This window comes from Dendropsophus ebraccatus, chromosome 9 (assembly GCF_027789765.1).
Source record: "Dendropsophus ebraccatus isolate aDenEbr1 chromosome 9, aDenEbr1.pat, whole genome shotgun sequence".
Taxonomy (NCBI): Eukaryota; Metazoa; Chordata; class Amphibia; order Anura; family Hylidae; genus Dendropsophus; species Dendropsophus ebraccatus.
In genome coordinates, this window is record NC_091462.1 from 113,535,794 (window position 1) to 113,556,132 (window position 20,339).

The following is a 20,339-nucleotide window of genomic DNA, read 5'->3' on the forward strand; positions in this document are numbered from 1 at the left end:
CTGAGAGAGTGTGTGGACTGTGTGAGACTATAAGACAGACCGGCTCTGAGAGAGTGTGTGGACTGTGTGAGACTATAAGACAGACCAGATCTGAGAGAGTGTGTGGACTGTGTGAGACTATAAGACAGACCGGCTCTGAGAGAGTGTGGGGGCTGTGTGAGACTATAAGACAGACCTTATATAACAATAACACAATTGACAAGAACACGAAGGCACTGGGGCATCAGGCTGCTGTGCAGGTGGGGGGTGTATTACACCAACGAGGGCAAACCCAGAAATGAGGGAAGAACACAAAATACTGTACAGTGACTAAGAACTAGCGAGTGTGAGTGGCGGAGCGTTACGGGAACACACACGACTGCAACGTGTTATCATGGGAAAACCTTTCATTTATTCACTGCTTATTATCCAGAGAAGTAAGAGGAGCGACAGCGCCACCTGCTGGTCACTGACAGACAGTGCAGGAGAATGGATGGTGGCACAGGGTGAAGGGACGTGAGAAAGAGGTAGAAACACTGACGATAGGACGACTGTATGCAGTAGAGCAGATTTGTGGATACAGGTGGACATACATTGTACCCTGGGACCCTCTGGATGGTTCCCACATCCACCACTGTAGAGGGTCCTATCATTTAGACTCTTTACAATGGACACAACCTGGGTTGACTCCCCAATGGAAACCAATGCTGTGTATGACGGATGAATAGCGGCCGCTCACATAGCGGAGGACGGTGCCGTCATACAGGGGGAAATCATTGAAGCTGTTCCCGGAGGGCTGACCAAATCGGAAGATCCTCCCCCGGCTGGTCACAAAGATCAGCTCGTTCACGTAGGAGGCCACCTTCCCCGACACCTGCGTGATGTTCTCTCCACGGTGCAGTAAGATCTCAAGGAGCGTCCCTGATGGATTCCCGTAATACGGTCCCCAGATGCCGCCAAACTGGAACTGGATCCTGAGGAAGACGAGAACATGAAGAGGGAAGACTGCCGGGAAGATGGACAGAAGAGACTGCCGGGAAGATGGACAGAAGAGACTGCAGGGACAGTGATCAGAAGAGACTGCCAGGAAGATGGACAGAAGAGACTGCCGGGAAGATGGACAGAAGAGACTGCAGGGACAGTGATCAGAAGAGACTGCCGGGAAGATGGACAGAAGAGACTGCAGGGAAGATTGTCAGAAGAGACTGAAGGGAAGATGGTCAGAAGAGACTGCAGGGAAGATGGTCAGAAGAGACTGCCGGGAAGATGGTCAGAAGAGACTGCCGGGAAGATGGACAGAAGAGACTGCGGGGAAGATGGTCAGAAGAGACTGCCGGGAAGATGCTTGAAGAGACTGCAGGGAAGATGGTCAGAAGAGACTACAGGGAAGGTGATCAGAAGAGACTGCAGGGACGGTGATCAGAAGAGACTGCAGGGAAGATGGTCAGAAGAGACTGCAGGGAAGATGGTCAGAAGAGACTGCAGGGAAGATGGTCAGAAGAGACTGCAGGGATGGTGATCAGAAGAGACTGCAGGAAAGATGGTCAGAAGAGACTGCAGGGAAGATGGTCAGAAGAGACTACAGGGAAGGTGGACAGAAGAGACTGCAGGGAAGGTGGACAGAAGAGACTGCAGGGAAGGTGATCAGAAGAGACTGCAGGGAAGGTGGACAGAAGAGACTGCAGGGACGGTGATCAGAAGAGACTGCAGGGACGGTGATCAGAAGAGACTGCAGGGACGGTGATCAGAAGAGACTGCAGGAAAGGTGATCAGAAGAGACTGCAGGAAAGGTGGACAGAAGAGACTGCAGGGAAAATGGTCAGAAGAGACTACAGGGAAGATGGTCATAAGAGGCTACAGGGAAGATGGACAGAAGAGACTGCAGGGACGTTGATCAGAAAAGACTGGGGTTGCTAGTAGTTACACCCTTTGCGAAAGCCTGTATTTTTGTATATAAGTGGTGATGTAGTAGTGTTAAAATTTCGCCACAAGATGTCGCTATTGTAAGTATATGTACTTAGTTGATGCACGTCTGTAGAACTGAAAGGGTTATCGTTTATTTGTATGTCACATGGATCTGTAGACCAATGAGTGTGTTCTCTTCTTCTGTCCTATCATTTCTCTCTTTACTTCTCCTATATGCCCTCTGCAGCCATTCACAGCACACCTTACAGGGGCTGTAGATAGGAAGTCACATGGGTAGAGGAAGTGTAGAGGGCTTTTTTCACTGGACTCTGTAGAGGAAGGACACAAGCCAGAACGCTCTCTATAGTAGTCCAGTAGTCCCCAGTCTCAGTGTGCAGTCTAGAAGCAGATCCAGGCACATGAAGCTAACCTTTTCTTCTCAAGTAACTCCACTCCACACTATGCAGTGTTAGACCCTTCACTAGAGAGGACAAGTCAGAGATCATCTTAAGCCACGCTGTGGACAAGGAGAGAGACAGTGCAGGACAGTATGCACAGGCTAGGAACTGATCCAGATAGAGCAAAGTTGCTAGAAGCCAATGAACTCTTTCAGCAGGGAACCACTAATCCACTCATCCCAGGTAACAAGATCTGGGGCTTGTGTCACTCACTAGGACGGGTCCCCCCCAACACTGGTAGGGCAATAGGTGGTGCGAAGACCCAAAGGTCAAAACACAGGCACAAGTATTCTCTCTTTCTTCTCAAGTATTCTTCTACCTCATCCTCCAACACCCCGACAGAGCACAGTCCTAAATGGGGTGGGACTCTCACAACATCCTCCTCTCTGCTCCTCTGACTATACTCTCAGCACGCAACTCAGTCCACACGACCGTACTACTCCCTATCCGCTGACTACAGATCTGGATCCTAACTCATCAAGTGTCTTATTAAGTGTGAAGTGTTATCTCAAGGCAAAGCTGTATGACCTGCAGGGAAGATGGTCAGAAGAGACTGCAGGGAAGGTGATCAGAAGAGACTGCAGGGACGATGGTCAGAAGAGACTGCAGGGAAGATGGTCAGAAGAGACCGCAGGGAAGATGGTCAGAAGAGACTCCAGGGAAGATGGTCAGAAGAGACCGCAGGGAAGATGGACAGAAGAGACCGCAGGGAAGATGGTCAGAAGAGACCGCAGGGAAGATGGTCAGAAGAGACTGCAGGGAAGGTGATCAGAAGAGACTGCAGGGAAGATGGTCAGAAGAGACTGCAGGGAAGATGGTCAGAAGAGACCGCAGGGAAGATGGACAGAAGAGACCGCAGGGAAGATGGTCAGAAGAGACTGCAGGGAAGATGGTCAGAAGAGACCGCAGGGAAGATGGACAGAAGAGACCGCAGGGAAGATGGTCAGAAGAGACCGCAGGGAAGATGGTCAGAAGAGACCGCAGGGAAAATGGTCAGAAGAGACCGCAGGGGAGATGGTCAGAAGAGACCGCAGGGAAGATGGTCAGAAGAGACTGCAGGGAAGATGGTCAGAAGAGACCGCAGGGAAGATGGACAGAAGAGACCGCAGGGAAGATGGTCAGAAGAGACCGCAGGGAAGATGGTCAGAAGAGACCGCAGGGAAGATGGTCAGAAGAGACCGCAGGGAAGATGGTCAGAAGAGACTGCAGGGAAGATGGTCAGAAAAGACTGCAGGGAAGATGGTCAGAAGAGACTGCAGGGAAGATGATCAGAAGAGACTGCAGGGAAGATGGTCAGAAGAGACTGCAGGGAAGATGGTCAGAAGAGACTGCAGGGAAGATGGTCAGAAGAGACCGCAGGGAAGATGGTCAGAAGAGACTGCCGCGAAGATGGTCAGAAGAGACTGTAGGGAAGATGGTCAGAAGAGACTGCAGGGAAGATGATCAGAAGAGACTGCAGGGAAGATGGACAGAAGAGACTGCAGGGAAGATGCTTGAAGAGACTGCAGGGAAGATTGTCAGAAGAGACTGGAGGGAAAGTGATCAGAAGAGACTGCAGAGAAGAAGATGATTAGAGGAGACTGCAGGGAATATGGGCAGAAGAGACTGCAGGAAGGATGATCAGAAGAGACTGCAGGGAAGATGATGATCAGAAGAGACTGCAGGGAAGATGATGAGAAGAGACTGCAGGGAAGGTGATCAGAAGAGATTGCAGGGAAGATGATCAGAAGAGACTGCAGGGGAGATGAAGAGAAGAGACTGCAGGGAAGGTCATCAGAAGAGACTCTGCAGGAGAGATGATAAAAAGAGACTGCAGGGAAGATGGTCAGAAGAGATTAAGGAGATGATCAGAAGAGACTGCAGGGACAGTGATCAGAAGAGACTGCAGGGATAGTGATCAGAAGAGACTGCAGGAAGGATGGTCAGAAGAGACTCTGCAGAAAGATGATAAGAAGAGACTGCAGGGAAGATGGTCAGGAGAGACTGCAGAAAAGATAGTCAGAAGAGACTGCAAGGATGGTGATCAAAAGAGACTGCAGGGAAGATGATCAGAAGAGACTCTGCAGGGGAGATGATAAGAAGAGACTGCAGGGAAGATGGTCAGAAGTGATTAAGGAGATGATCAGAAGAGACTGCAGGGACAGTGATCAGAAGAGACTGCAGAGAAGAAGATGATTAGAGGAGACTGCAGGGAATATGGGCAGAAGAGACTGCAGGAAGGATGATCAGAAGAGACTGCAGGGAAGATGATGATCAGAAGAGACTGCAGGGAAGATGATGATCAGAAGAGACTCTGCAGGGGAGATGATGAGAAGAGACTGCATGGATGGTGATCAGAAGAGACTGCAGGGAAGATGATCAGAAGAGACTGCAGGGAAGATGATCAGAAGAGACTGCAGGGAAGATGGTCAGAAGAGACTGCAGGGGAGATGATGAGAAGAGACTGCAGGGAAGATCATCAGAAGAGACTCTGCAGGAGAGATGATAAGAAGAGACTGCAGGGAAGATGGTCAGAAGAGATTAAGGAGATGATCAGAAGAGACTGCAGGGAAGATGATGATCAGAAGAGACTCTGCAGGGGAGATGATGAGAAGAGACTGCATGGATGGTGATCAGAAGAGACTGCAGGGAAGATGATCAGAAGAGACTGCAGGGAAGATGATCAGAAGAGACTGCAGGGAAGATGGTCAGAAGAGACTGCAGGGGAGATGATGAGAAGAGACTGCAGGGAAGATCATCAGAAGAGACTCTGCAGGAGAGATGATAAGAAGAGACTGCAGGGAAGATGGTCAGAAGAGATTAAGGAGATGATCAGAAGAGACTGCAGGGACAGTGATCAGAAGAGACTGCAGGGATAGTGATCAGAAGAGACTGCAGGAAGGATGGTCAGAAGAGACTCTGCAGAAAGATGATAAGAAGAGACTGCAGGGAAGATGGTCAGGAGAGACTGCAGCGAAGATAGTCAGAAGAGATTGCAGGGAAGGTGGTAAGAAGAGACTGCAGGGAAGGTGGTAAGAAGAGACTGCAGGAAGGTGATTAGATGGGACACTCGGAGGGGAATATCCATGGAAGAGACTCTACAGGAGACAGGCTGAGAAGAGATGGTATAACGTATCTTACCCGATGAGATTATATAATGTATCTTACCCGATGACATGGCTTGGATTCTCCCGCACTCGCAGCCCAGTTATTGGCCCATTCAGCTGATCTGAGGAGAATGAGAAGGCAGTGCCCCCTCCGGCACCGTACTCCCCCACAAAGGAGGAGAGACGAGACTGCACTGCAGGAGGAGAAGAGACAATCAGAACCTTACCAGATTACTCGGCCACTATGTGTCTGGGTCTCCTACAGGCAGTCATTGGCCCAACCTGCATAGCCCCCCCCCCCCCCGCCCCTGGTATATACTGTATATACCCGTACCTTACCAATGGCCCTGAGGACGCTGATATAAGCAGATACTTCATCTAAGCGGACTGTGCTGTAACCCTATGAGCATAGAGATGAGTGCAGGGAGGGGACAGAGAGGACTGTGCTGTAACCCTATGAGCATAGAGATGAGTGCAGGAAGGGGACAGAGAGGACTGTGCTGTAACCCTATGAGCATAGAGATGAGTGCAGGGAGTGGACAGAGAGGACTGTGCTGTAACCCTATGACCATAGAGATGAGTGCAGGGAGGGGACAGAGAGGACTGTGCTGTGCTGTAACCCTATAAGCATAGAGATGAGTGCAGGGAGGGGACAGAGAGGACTGTGCTGTGCTGCTGTAACCCTATAAGCACAGAGATGAGTGCAGGGAGGGGACAGAGAGGACTGTGCTGTGCTGTAACCCTATGAGCATAGAGATGAGTGCAGGGAGGGGACAGAGAGGACTGTGCAGCTGTAACCCAATGAGCATAGAGATGAGTGCAGTGAGGGGACAGAGAGGACTGTGCTGTGCTGTGCTGTAACCCTATAAGCATAGAGATGAGTGCAGGGAGGGGACAGAGAGGACTGTGCTGTGCTGTAACCCTATAAGCACAGAGATGAGTGCAGGGAGGGGACAGAGAGGACTGTGCTGTGCTGTAACCCTATGAGCATAGAGATGAATGCAGGGAGGGGACAGAGAGGACTGTGCAGCTGTAACCCTATGAGCATAGAGATGAGTGCAGGGAGAGGACAGAGAGGACTGTGCAGGTGTAACCCTAAGCATAGAGATGAGTGCAGGGAGGGGACAGAGAGGACTGTGCAGATGTAACCCTATGAGCATAGAGATGAGTGCAGGGTAGGGGACATAGAGGACTGTGCAGCTGTTACTGTATGACTGCACAGTGTTCACATAGTATAGTACATGCATATAGATAACTACAAGAAATCCCAGGGGGAGATGTAATGACCAGCACTCACCACTAGAGGCCACTGAGGAGCCGAGGATCAGGCACAGGCACAGCAGAGCCAGCATTGTGCAGGGAGGGGAGTGCAGAGCAGAGCTGGAGGAGTCGCTGGTCCAGAGCTATAACCCAGGAGATCAGATATATTATTATACTATGAATGGACCCATTGTTATACTGATAGTGATATCACTGACAGTACCCCCATTGTTATACTGATAGTGACATCACTGACAGTACCCCCATTGTTATACTGATAGTGACATCACTGACAGTCCCCCCATTGTTATACTGATAGTGACATCACTGACAGTCCCCCCATTGTTATACTGATAGTGATATCACTGACAGCACCCCCATTGTTATACTGATAGTGACATCACTGACCGTACCCCCATTGTTATACTGATACTGACAGTACCCCCATTGTTATACTGATAGTGACATCACTGACCGTACCCCCATTGTTATACTGATAGTGACATCACTGACCGTACCCCCATTGTTATACTGATAGTGACATCACTGACAGTACCCCCATTGTTATACTGATAGTGACATCACTGACAGTACCCCCATTGTTATACTGATAGTGACATTACTGACAGTACCCCCATTGTTATACTGATAGTGACATCACTAACAGTCCCCCATTGTTATACTGATAGTGACATCACTGACAGTACCCCTATTGTTATACTGATAGTGACATCACTAACAGTCCCCCATTGTTATACTGATAGTGACAGCACTGACAGTACCCCATTGTTATACTGATAGTGACATCACCGACAGTACCCCCATTGTTATACTGATAATGACATCACTGACAGTACCCCCATTGTTATACTGAGTGACATCACTGACAGTACCCCCATTGTTATACTGATAGTGACATCACTGACAGTACCCCCATTGTTATACTGATAGTGACATCACTGACAGTACCCCCATTGTTATACTGAGTGACATCACTGACAGTACCCCCATTGTTATACTGATAGTGACATCACTGACAGTACCCCCATTGTTATCTAGTCCCTTGGGCTTCTTGGGTCAGCTCCTCACATCTAGTATCACCCTATATATATATATATAGATATATATATATATATATATATATATAATGCCCCGTCCAGTCCTAGAGGAGGAGGAGGAGACACTTACCTGGTGTCCGTCTGCAGGGATGTGACTGTGTCTCCCATCATCTGTATATATAGGATCCTCTATTATCCGGGTACCATATGGCAATCATCATATAGTACAGGGCGGTACACTGACATCACCTTAACCCCATCACTGCCACCTTCCTGAGAATCCCTCTGTGGTATCCGCAGGTGCGGGGGGGGGGGGGGGGGCTGAGCAGCATCTACAGGGTTAAAGTGACCCGGAGAGACAAAGGGCGCAGAGAGATAAGATGAGGTGTAACGCTGTGTACACGGCGCCAAACCCTCTGCCCCTGCACAACATCTGCCCGCCAGCACAGCATCACAGATCACTTTATGGCGGCTCATATAATATGAGGTATATATAGTATCACATAGTAAATAAGGCGAGTGTGAGGGTGTCAGGGGCAAGAAGGTGTAACCTGAAGGAGGGATGGGACCCTCAAGGGGATAATGGAGGGGGACAGGTGTGATCAAGATCCAGTTACACTCAGCAACTGGATAAAGGATTTACTGTCAGCACTATATGGCGGTATTATACAATGTATGGTACTGTTATATCAGCACTATATGGCGGTATTATACACTCTATGGTACTGTTATATCAGCACTATATGGCGGTATTATACACTCTATGGTACTGTTATATTAGCACTATATGGCGGTATTATACAATGTATGGTACCGTTATATCAGCACTATATGGCGGTATTATACACTCTATGGTACTGTTATATTAGCACTATATTGTAGTATTATACTTTCTATGGTACTGTTATATCAGCACTATATGGTGGTATTATACAATGTATGGTACTGTTATATTAGCACTATATAGTGGTATTATACACTCTATGGTACTGTTATATTAGCACTATATGGTGGTATTATACAATGTATAGTACTGTTATATTAGCACTATATGGCAGTATTATACACTCTATGGTACTGTTATATCAGCGCTATATGGTGATATTATACACTCTATGGTACTGTTATATCAGCACTATATGGTGATATTATACACTCTATGGTACTGTAATATTAGCACTATATGGCAGTATTATACACTCTATGGTACTGTTATATTAGCACTATATGGTGGTATTATACAATGTATGGTACTGTTATATCAGCACTATATGGCAGTATTATACACTCTATGGTACTGTTATATTAGCACTATATGGTGGTATTATACACTCTATGGTACTGTTATATCAGCACTATATGGTGGTATTATACAATGTATGGTACTGTTATATCAGCACTATATGGCAGTATTATACACTCTATGGTACTGTAATATTAGCACTATATGGTGGCATTATACAATGTATGGTACTGTAATATTAGCACTATATGGCAGTATTATACACTCTATGGTACTGTTATATTAGCACTATATGGTGGTATTATACAATGTATGGTACTGTTATATTAGCACTATATGCTGGTATTATACACTCTATGGTACTGTTATATTAGCACTATATGCTGGTATTATACACTCTATGGTACTGTTATATTAGCACTATATGGTGGTATTATACAATGTATGGTACTGTTATATTAGCACTATATGCTGGTATTATACACTCTATGGTACTGTTATATTAGCACTATATGGTGGTATTATTTATACACTCTATGGTATTGTTGCACTGTATAGCCCTGCTCTATTAGCCCTATATGGTGTTATTATGTAGACACTGTATAGCCCTGCTCTATTAGCAGTATATGGTGGTATTATGTAGACACTGTATAACACTGTTCTGTTAGCAGTATATGGTGGTATTATTTATACGCTCTATGGTATTGTTGCACTGTATAGCCCTGCTCTATTAGCACTATATGGTGGTATTATGTAGACACTGTATAGCCCTGCTCTATTAGATTAGCACTATATGGTGGTATTATGTAGACACTGTATAGCCCTGCTCTATTAGCCCTATATGGTGGTATTATGTAGACACTGTACAGCCCTGCTCTATTAGCAGTATATTATGGTATTATGTAGACACTGTATAGCCCTGCTCTATTAGCACTATATGGTGGTATTATGAAGACACTGTATAGCCCTGCTCTATTAGCCCTATATGGTGGTATTATGTAGACACTGTACAGCCCTGCTCTATTAGCAGTATATTATGGTATTATGTAGACACTGTATAACACTGCTCTGTTAGCAGTATATGGTGGTATTATTTATACGCTCTATGGTATTGTTGCACTGTATAGCCCTGCTCTATTAGCACTATATGGTGGTATTATGTAGACACTGTATATCACTATATGACGTTGTCTTTATTGTCCGGACTTTTCTACCATGTTCTCTCGTCCTTTCCTTGGATTATACCTATAACCCTGATCCATCACTGATGTGTGACGCTTGTGCGGTATGATGGGTCTGACCCCTGAGTCATCCTCATTTACCTTCCATAGCCCTGGAGTCCTCCGAGGACGGGAAGTATGAGCACTTATGGCTCCGAGGACACAGAGATCACATTTACATGGGACTGCAGTGAGGTAAGTGGCGGCTGGTGAGCTCACTGCTCCTTCTCCGTGGCCGTCACCCCATTAACCCTTCCTGTAACAGTCACTTTATGGCTCTGCTGTGCTTTCTGGATAGGCACATCATGCTGTAATGGGGACAGAAAATGTGATAGAACTTTCAATGTGAACACATGAGAATTTTCAGAACTTTTCCTCCTCCGCTTTTTATTCCAGATCCCTGGTCAATGGCAGGAAGCAGGACCTCCGCAGTCGTGTAACAACCCCCCCACTTCTCAGGAGGCCATAGATGATGACTTTAGCATCTACACCTGCAATAGTGGAGTCCGGGGATGACGTCCTGGTTTAGGGGCCAAGGACAGGACTCCACATTAAGCCATGAGCCCCGACCCTGATCGAGGTGAGATTTATCCAGCGTTGTGGGCTTTACACCTCCTTAGCTGCCACTTGGCATTGTGCTTTTGTGGTGTCCCACAATTGAGTACCCTAGGCACCTGTCGTAAAGTTCTCTCTTCAGGTTGAGTGGGGATGACGGTGGTATTCTCTAGTTTCACCACTAGGTGTCAGTGTTACTTTTAAACCTTGTTATCTCATGCACAGCTGATGTCAAGTAAAGGGTTACTGTTATTGTTGTGCCATGTGTTCTGTGCTGATCTATGGGAGATGTTGTTTCTTCCTCTACCTATTTCTGTTCTACACACACACAGCCCCTGTTGATGTAGCTAGTTAGCCCTGTGTGGGAGGAAGTCAGTTCAGTTCAGTGAGTTAGTTGAGACACGCGTATGCAGAAGCAATCAGAGACACTCAGTTCTTCTAGTCTATCTACTATAGCTATTATGCAGTGCTAGACACTACAAGCGGGAGAAAAGTCAGGGATGGCTGTAGCCCACGCCGAGAACCACTCTACAAAGTGAAGGGCAGTATCCTGATACACAAGAGGAACTAGCCTGGATAGAACAAAGCTACTAGAAGGTCTATGTATCCTATCTCCCAGTGCAAGTATAATCGGGAAGGTTCGGACACTTAGCTTCACCCAAGTAACCAAGGCTGGGGCTTGTATCACCCTATTAGGACGGGAAGCTTGACACTGTAGGGCAAAAGGTGGTCAGACATTAGTCTAAACATGGGTACAAGTATCTCTCACTCCTAAGTATCTCTCCAAAGTTCCGGCAGAGTACATTGCTACATTGGGTTGGGACTCCCTTGACAATTTCCTCTCCTCTACGCTGCTCTACTCTACTTTTTAAGCACCGCTACTCTACTCTACTCTACTTCTTCAGGCATCTCCCAGCACAAACCAAGTTGAAGTACTAAAGTCTATACAAAGATTTATCTATTTGCTGCTAAAGTGTTTTGTATCCTTAATAGACTGCACAGTAAAGCTGTTCTATTTTTTCCATCACCGGGACTCTGTCATCCTTTCCTCCACACCAGCACCTATACACGCTAGCCGCACACCTTGGGTTATTTTTCCCCTTTCTGTGGGTGGCGGTACCGATAGTCCAGGTGGGTCAATTGCCACTCAGGACTGCCGTGACAAGAGCCCAAAGGACCCATTAGAGCCCGGTAGGTGACTGACCATTTGGGGAACAGTACAAACCAGCCACACTAAAGCAGGTACCAACATCACACCTGTGTGCTGGACTAGCACTGGCATCACTGTAGTGTCCCACTGCGGGTGTTGCTATACTTTACACCCCTCGTAAAAGTCTGTACTTGTTTGTGGTCTTGTCACAGCTATAGTTTTATCAGAGATGACCACTAGATGTCGCTGTATCGTATAACTAAGGTCTAGAAGCTGCACAGCTGAAGTATCCTAAAGGGTTATTGTTTGTGTCCCAGATTCTGTTGTCCAGTAGGATTTCTCCTTTCTTCTCTCCTATCCTCTCTTTTCTATCCCCTTTCTCTACTGCACTCTTTCCACCCAACCACAGCGCATCTTACACGATGGTTAGGAAGTTAGTCCCTTGGGTGAAGGAGGAGTCTTAGCTGAGCTTTGGTGGAAAAAGGACGAAGCTCAGATAGCTCTCCACTGTGGTTCTACCTGGGCCCTGGCCCTCTGCCAGGTCCCCTCCACAAGTCAGTACCCCGCATGGGTAGGACGCAGAACAGAGCCCTCTGACAAACCTTTTTCTTGAAGCATCAAACACGCTGTGTGATGCACTGCTAAGCCCTTCAAGAGAAGACTAGCCGAGGACAATGAGTAGCTACAGAGCAGGACAATATCCACAAAAGCCAAAGAGTTAGGAACTGATCCAGGTGGAGCAAAGTTACATAAAGTCTATTGACTCCATCTCGCAGCGTGTACTTAGGAAATCCTAACCATTCCGCTCATCCCAGGTAACAGGGTCTGGGGCCTGTGTCACCTATTAGTACGGTTCAGCCAAAGCTAGTGGGCATCAGGTGGTGTGAAGACTCTAGGAAAGATCAATACACAGGCACAGGTTGTTTCTCCTTCTTCTTCTACAAGTATTCTACATACTACAACCTCCCGGCAGGGCACATTACTAATTGGGTCAAGACTCTCACGGCACTCTCCTCTCTACTACCTCAATACAACTCTACCAACTCTACTACATCCTACTCAGCACTTATCCCGTACATCTGATGGTTCTATGTTTGTGTATTTATTGGAACTGGATCAAGTGTATATCAAGATCCGTTGTTTTACCTGCTGCACATTTACAAGTAGTAACCAAGTCATTGTTATCGACTGTGATTATTCGCTACCACCTGCACAGCACTTACACCGCAACCTTGGGACATCTCCCCTATCTGTGGGTGGCGGGTCCTACTACTATCTGGGAGGGTTACTACACCGCTCTGGCCACCTGTGACTGTATCATCTGTGACTACTTTATCCCAAGGGACCCGGCAGCAACCCGACAGGACACCGACCACAGGCGAGAAGGGTACAACCGGCCTTACACCTTAAAAGCAGGTGTGCCATCACACCTGTGTGCCCACCAGGCACTGGCTTCACGTGACGAAACCCAAAGGTCCGGCTGTATCTCGGCCGTCCACCACAGGAGTGGCGTCACACTACAACACCTACCAAGTGACCGACCGTCCCACCGCTACAACATTATCCGGGGGCTCACCACAGAACCACAATCACCGACTGAGTACTACAAAAAAGAGAAGAGCACACCACACCTTCCCATCTCTCTTCATCTACAGAAGCGACACCCAGAAGGATTCATAAAACAGAACCCCTATTGTTATACTGATAATGACATCACTGACAGTACCCCCATTGTTATACTGATAGTGACATCACTGACAGTACCCCCATTGTTATACTGATAATGACATCACTGACAGTACCCCCATTGTTATACTGATAATGACATCACTGACAGTACCCCCATTGTTATACTGATAATGACATCACTGACAGTACCCCCATTGTTATACTGATAGTGACATCACTGACAGTACCCCATTGTTATACTGATAGTGACATCACTAACAGTCCCCCATTGTTATACTGATAGTGACATCACTGACAGTACCCCTATTGTTATACTGATAGTGACATCACTAACAGTCCCCCATTGTTATACTGATAGTGACATCACTGATAGTACCCCCATTGTTATACTGATAGTGACAGCACTGACAGTACACCCATTGTTATACTGATAGTGACATCACTAACAGTCCCCCATTGTTATACTGATACTGACATCACTGACAGTACCCCCATTGTTATACTGATACTGACATCACTGATAGTACCCCCATTGTTATACTGATAGTGACATCACTGACAGTACCCCATTGTTATACTGATAATGACATCACTGACAGTACCCCCATTGTTATACTGATAGTGACATCACTGACAGTACCCCCATTGTTATACTGATAGTGACATCACTGACAGTAACCCCATTGTTATACTGATAGTGACATCACTGACAGTACCCCCATTGTTATACTGATAGTGACAGCACTGACAGTACACCCATTGTTATACTGATAGTGACATCACTGACAGTACCCCCATTGTTATACTGATAGTGACATCACTGACAGTACCCCCATTGTTATACTGATAGTGACATCACTGACAGTACCCCCATTGTTAGTATCAAACATATTAATTTTATTTAAAGATCAGACAATCAGGTAAAACATTCAGCGGCCTACATGGCCATCTTTCAGAAATCATAGGAAGTTACAAAAACAACGTAACAGAAGAATAAGAGAAATCTTCAAGTATCATGTTGTGTACAGATACAAAGCAAATGGAATATGTCATATGGGGGGGGGGGGACGGCTAGGAATCACAAAGAGATATAATAGGAAATATCTGTGACATAAGAGGAGGTAAACCAAGGGGACCAGGTCTTCTCGTACAGGGCCACCACGTCCCCACGCAGAGCTGCTATTCTTTCTGAAAGCATAATATCATTCACTCTGGTTATAACTTTGTCTATAGACCATACTGAGAGGACATGTCTAGCGTACAAAAGTGCAGGGAGAGTAGACGTGGAGGTAAGGACCCAGTCGATCCTAGTATAGTGGTGATGAGTTGGCGAATAGTAGGTGTATCCCCTGGCAGTACCATTATGTTCCCTCCACACATCTGCCAATCCCACATTAGAAAAGGATGAGGTCAAAAGACGCTGCTGAGCACCTGTGCCGCGCAGGGGAGCGTCGTTGGACCTGTCCAATTTGCCATTATAGACCATGTTAAAGTCACCAGCCCAAATCAGGATATCATATTGCAAATCAGAAATAAGTGAACACATATGTACAAAAAACTTAGCGGATCATCTGTGGGAGCGTACGTGTTAACCAGGCAGATATACTGTTCCCAGCAGCACCAGGAAGCGACCTTCCGGGTCTATGATTTCTTTTTGTAGGGTAAAGGGAAAAGAATTGCGGATAAGGAACATGACTCCCCTGGACTTAGTTTGATACGGAGCAATGTGGACTGTAGAGTATTGGGGGTGGAAATATTTAGGGAGGGAGTGAGATGTAAAATGACATTCCTGCAGAGCTATGACGTCGGGGGTATGTTTAAGATAGTCTCGGAAGGCCTTTTTGCGTTTTATCGGAGAATTAAATCCCCTCACATTATGGGAAAGTACTCTACACAAGTACCCCCATTGTTATACTGATAGTGACATCACTGACAGTACCCCCATTGTTATACTGATAGTGACATCACTGACTGATAATGACATCAGGAGAGTGTCTCTTCCTCGGGTATACAGACCAGTGACAGTACCCCCATTGTTATATATAAAAGACCAGTGACAGTACCCCCATTGCTATATATAATAGACCAGTGACAGTACCCCCATTGCTATATATAATAGACCAGTGACAGTACCCCCATTGTTATATATAATAGACCAGTGACAGTACCCCCATTGTTATATATAATAGACCAGTGACAGTACCCCCATTGTTATATATAATAGACCAGTGACAGTACCCCCATTGCTATATATAATAGACCAGTGACAGTACCCCCATTGTTATATATAATAGACCAGTGACAGTACCCCCATTGTTATATATAATAGACCAGTGACAGTACCCCCATTGCTATATATAATAGACCAGTGACAGTACCTCCATTGCTATATATAATAGACCAGTGACAGTACCCCCATTGCTATATATAATAGACCAGTGACAGTACCCCCATTGCTATATATAATAGACCAGTGACAGTACCTCCATTGCTATATATAATAGACCAGTGACAGTACCCCCATTGTTATATATAATAGACCAGTGACAGTACCTCCATTGCTATATATAATAGACCAGTGACAGTACCCCCATTGTTATATATAATAGACCAGTGACAGTACCCCCATTGTTATATATAATAGACCAGTGACAGTACCCCCATTGCTATATATAATAGACCAGTGACAGTACCTCCATTGCTATATATAATAGACCAGTGACAGTACCCCCATTGATATATATAATAGACCAGTGACAGTACCCCCATTGTTATATATAATAGACCAGTGACAGTACCCCCATTGCTATATATAATAGACCAGTGACAGTACCCCCATTGCTATATATAATAGACCAGTGACAGTACCTCCATTGCTATATATAATAGACCAGTGACAGTACCCCCATTGTTATATATAATAGACCAGTGACAGTACCATCATGCTGGTAACTGTAACTACACTGACTGGGCAATAGATGGCAGCACTAGACCTCAGCTATAGCAGCCGCTTTTCCTTGGTCCTGATCGTAGCTTCCAGTTCTCAGATTCCCCCGGGATTAACAGTAAATATATCTCGTATAACACAACATACACAGCGTAACAATACCGAAAGGACAAGGACAGCAATGCACCAACACACGACAATACCCAGAGATGGATAGATGAATGATGATGGCCACCAGGAATGAAGCAGAAAGTGATGGACGGGAACAAACAGGAATGTCACCCTGGCTGACTGTCCCTAATCTTTCCCCAGAGCTACCCCTGAACTATACCCCTCATACCATACACTGTCCCTGCAAATATCCCTAACAGAGTGACAAGCACTAGGACCCAGGAGGAGAACAGGATAGAAATAAGAAACCAAAACTCAGGAAAGAACTAAATAAGAATAAACCAAGAACTAGAGGAGGAGGAGAAACTTACCTGGTGTCCGTCTGCAGGGATGTGACTTCCATCATCTGTATATATAGGATCCAGGTACCATATGGCGTCCATCACGGCCAAGTCCTGGTGGATGTCTGATATGTGTGGTATATGAGTGATGCCAACAGGCTGAGGACCGGTAAGATGTACTAGTCACCGGCATACTATGAGCCCCCCGCCCAGGCCCGGGACATCTGGTACCCAGCACAGCATCACATGGGCCTTATGGTGGCTCATGAACAAAGTATGAAGGGTAAGGGGAGGGGGTGGAAGGGGAGAAAGGGCAAGAAAGTATACCCCAACCATCCCCTGCAGACCCTCCCCCTACACCACCCGTCTCTCTACAGAAGCCACATCCAATAGGTGTGGACATAACAGGTGGTCACAGAGTCATCAGGAGTAACTGCCCCTTTAAATTCAATGCAGCTTACAACATATGGCAACCTGGGAGGGACAAGCTGGACACAGTAAAGGGGATGATCACCAAAAATGTTTCTTTCAAATCAACTGGTGGCAGAAAGTGCAACAAGATTTATAATTCACTTCTGTTAAAAAAAAATCTCCATTGTTCCAGTACTTATTAGCTGTTGTATGTCCTGCAGGAAGTGTTGTATTTTCTCCAGGCTGACACAGTGCTCTCTGCTGCCACCTCTGACCATGTCAGGAACTGTCCAGAGCAGGAATTTTTTTAATAGAAGTAAATTGACACTTTGTTGGCACCAGTTGATTTGAAAGATTTTTTTTTATTTTTTAGCGAACAACCCCTTTAAAGGGGTTTTTCTATTTCTTCAAGGATTGGCCACATATGCCACAATAATGTGAGGCACAACTTTAGGACCTTGATTTATGGTAAAACCAGAACTCTCTAATAAAAGGGCAATAACCCTCCAGCCTAGTAAACTATCCATTCAGAGCCAATGACTGCAAGACTTTAGCCAACTAACCCAAAATAGACAGCTTATAAATACCCAGCTTTTCCTCCCCCCAAACCGTCTAAAGGTTCTCCAGAGTCTCGAGGTTTAATACAGCCTACATCACAGAGGACTACAGTACATCCTGGGTACAGTCTTTACCCTGAAGGAAGGGTCAAGAAAGGAAAAGTTTTTGCCTCTTAAGAGCCCCTGAACCTGGCATAAGGATCCTGCTGGGTCCCTGTTCAGAATACATGCATGATTGGCCGAGCCATGTGTGCATACAGTATGTATAGCGGGATTTTGAGAGGCATTAGCGATACACATCTAATATATGGCCCAACTTCAAGGGTGTCCCGGGAACATGACACAAGGAAAGGTAATAACTTCTTTTCTCCTTAAAGGGCCCCTTTAATTTTTCATCTAAGACTTTCAAATGTTTTTCCATTCCTCATGATGCCCGTATTGATTCTGTATTCTCTAAAGGGTTCCACCAACCTTTTCTCCCTATGACTACTGGTACATGGCATAATCTCTGTGTCTGAACCTTCCAGAAGTTACTATACCGGTGCCATCACTACCATCCTCTTCTCTTCTATCATTAGAAATGATTGATTGCCCCCCCCCATTCATCTTCTTATTATCACCCAACAATAAGCGACCATAACACTGTAAAGAACACGAGAGACAAAGACAGCTCAGCCTTGGCCCTCTATGTATCTCTTATCTGTTATTAGTGATATCTTAGTGTCCTGTATTATCTATTACCACACCGGCCCTTTGTACTTCCCCTTTTTCCTAATTTCCATAGATTCCATCTGTTTACACTGATTATCACTTTCCTGGTTCTTCCCTATTTGCTCCCAGGTACCTCCACCCATTTTACACCCAGTAGCTGTATTAGTGATCTAATCTGTATGGTAGATGTTTCAGACCTTGGTCTCCAAAGGTCCTGCACACGTTAGATACATAAAGGCTAAGCATCCATATGTATGGGGGGATCAGGAGACATTGCTGCTGGTGGAGCATTCATGTGTATGGGGGGATCAGGAGACATAGCTGTTAGTGGAGCATTCCTGTGTATGGGGGGGATCAGGAGACATTGCTGTGTATGGGGGGGGGGGATCAGGAGACATTGCTGTTAGTGGAGCAATCATATGTATGGGGGGGATCAGGAGACATAGCTGTTAGTGGAGCAATCATATGTATGGGGGGATCAGGAGACATTGCTGTTAGTGGAGCAATCATATGTATGGGGGGATCAGGAGACATAGATGTTAGTGGAGCAATCATATGTATGGGGGGATCAGGAGACATTGCTGTTAGTGGAGCATTCATATGTATGGGGGGATCAGGAGACATTGCTGTTAGTGGAGCAATCATATGTATGGGGGGATCAGGAGACATTGCTGTTAGTGGAGCATTCATATGTATGGGGGGATCAGGAGACATTGCTGTTAGTGGAGCAATCATATGTATGGGGGGATTAGGAGACATAGATGTTAGTGGAGCAATCATATGTATGGGGGGGATCAGGAGACATTGCTGCTAATGGAGCATTGCTGTGTATGGGGGGATCAGGAGACATTGCTGTTAGTGGAGCATTGCTGTGTATGGGGGGATCAGGAGACATAGCTGTTAGTGGAGCATTCCTGTGTATGGGGGGATCAGGAGACATTGCTGTTAGTGGAGCATTGCTGTGTATGAGGAGATGAGTAGTTTATGTAGTTTATAGCAGTGTCCATTATACATATACTTCGGGGGGAGTCCCGACATATAGATCTGAGGTAAAGCTGTAACAGATGCCTCGCTGCGCCATTCCCTCTGACATATACTGATGTAGAGAGGGTGAAGCGTGGACACAGCCTGCATTTGTAGTACTTTTCTCCAGTCGATGTGTTGGTTAAGCAACACTTTTCCCTACATTTAGACCATTCAAACATAGTTGCCTGACGGACAGCAATATGGTGGTGTGAACTAGGGATGGTCCAAACCAGCCGAGGTTCGGGTTCATATGAACCCGAATGCTCGGCATCAGACTCCCGCTGTCTGCCTGCTCCGTGGAGCGGGCGGATACAGCGGGAGGAACGCCTGGAAAACTGGGATACAGCCTATGGCTATGGCTGTATCCCAGTTTTCCTGGCGGTCCTCCCACTGGATCCGCCCGCTGCATGGAGCGGGCAGACAGCGGGAATCATTACCGAGGGTTCGGGTTCGTACGACCCCGAACCGAACTCGGTTCGGACCATCCCTAGTGTGAACAGCAGCTTGTTCTCACATTAAACTGTCAGCAGGTTTTTTGTTTCTTTACACTCTTTCTATTAGTACTTGCACATTAGGCAATGTACAAGACCCTCCAACATCCTGAGCAAAATCTACAACAATGACGCAAGAGG

At 46.1% G+C, this 20,339-nt stretch overlaps 1 protein-coding gene across 2 annotated transcripts; it reads right to left on the reverse strand.

Annotated features, from left to right (window-relative positions):
* Nucleotides 1-368: 368 nt before the first annotated feature.
* LOC138800527 (zymogen granule membrane protein 16-like) lies at nt 369-17,124 on the reverse strand. 2 transcript variants are annotated; one of them, XM_069982268.1, is made up of 4 exons: nt 17,033-17,124; nt 6,726-6,831; nt 5,490-5,622; nt 369-953 (listed from the first exon to the last, which is right to left on the reverse strand). In XM_069982268.1, exons 1-4 carry the CDS (start codon nt 17,102-17,104, stop codon nt 629-631), a joined length of 636 nt encoding a protein of 211 aa, XP_069838369.1. In that variant the 5' UTR covers nt 17,105-17,124; the 3' UTR covers nt 369-628. The 2 variants fall into 2 exon arrangements, with proteins under 2 accessions (XP_069838369.1, XP_069838371.1); XM_069982270.1 differs by lacking the exon at nt 17,033-17,124 and adding an exon at nt 7,877-7,972.
* Nucleotides 17,125-20,339: the final 3,215 nt, after the last annotated feature.

Bases quoted from the DNA above. Each gene is read 5' to 3' on its own strand.
- LOC138800527 (XM_069982268.1), bottom strand. From the start codon at position 17,104: ATGGACGCCATATGGTACCTGGATCCTATATATACAGATGATGGAAGT. The intron at 5,623-6,725 runs GTGAGTGCTGGT...CTCCTCCTGCAG, and splicing joins CTCCTCAGTGGCCTCTAGTG to TGCAGTCTCGTCTCTCCTCC. The intron at 954-5,489 runs GTAAGATACATT...CGTCTTCCTCAG, and splicing joins AATCCAAGCCATGTCATCGG to GATCCAGTTCCAGTTTGGCG.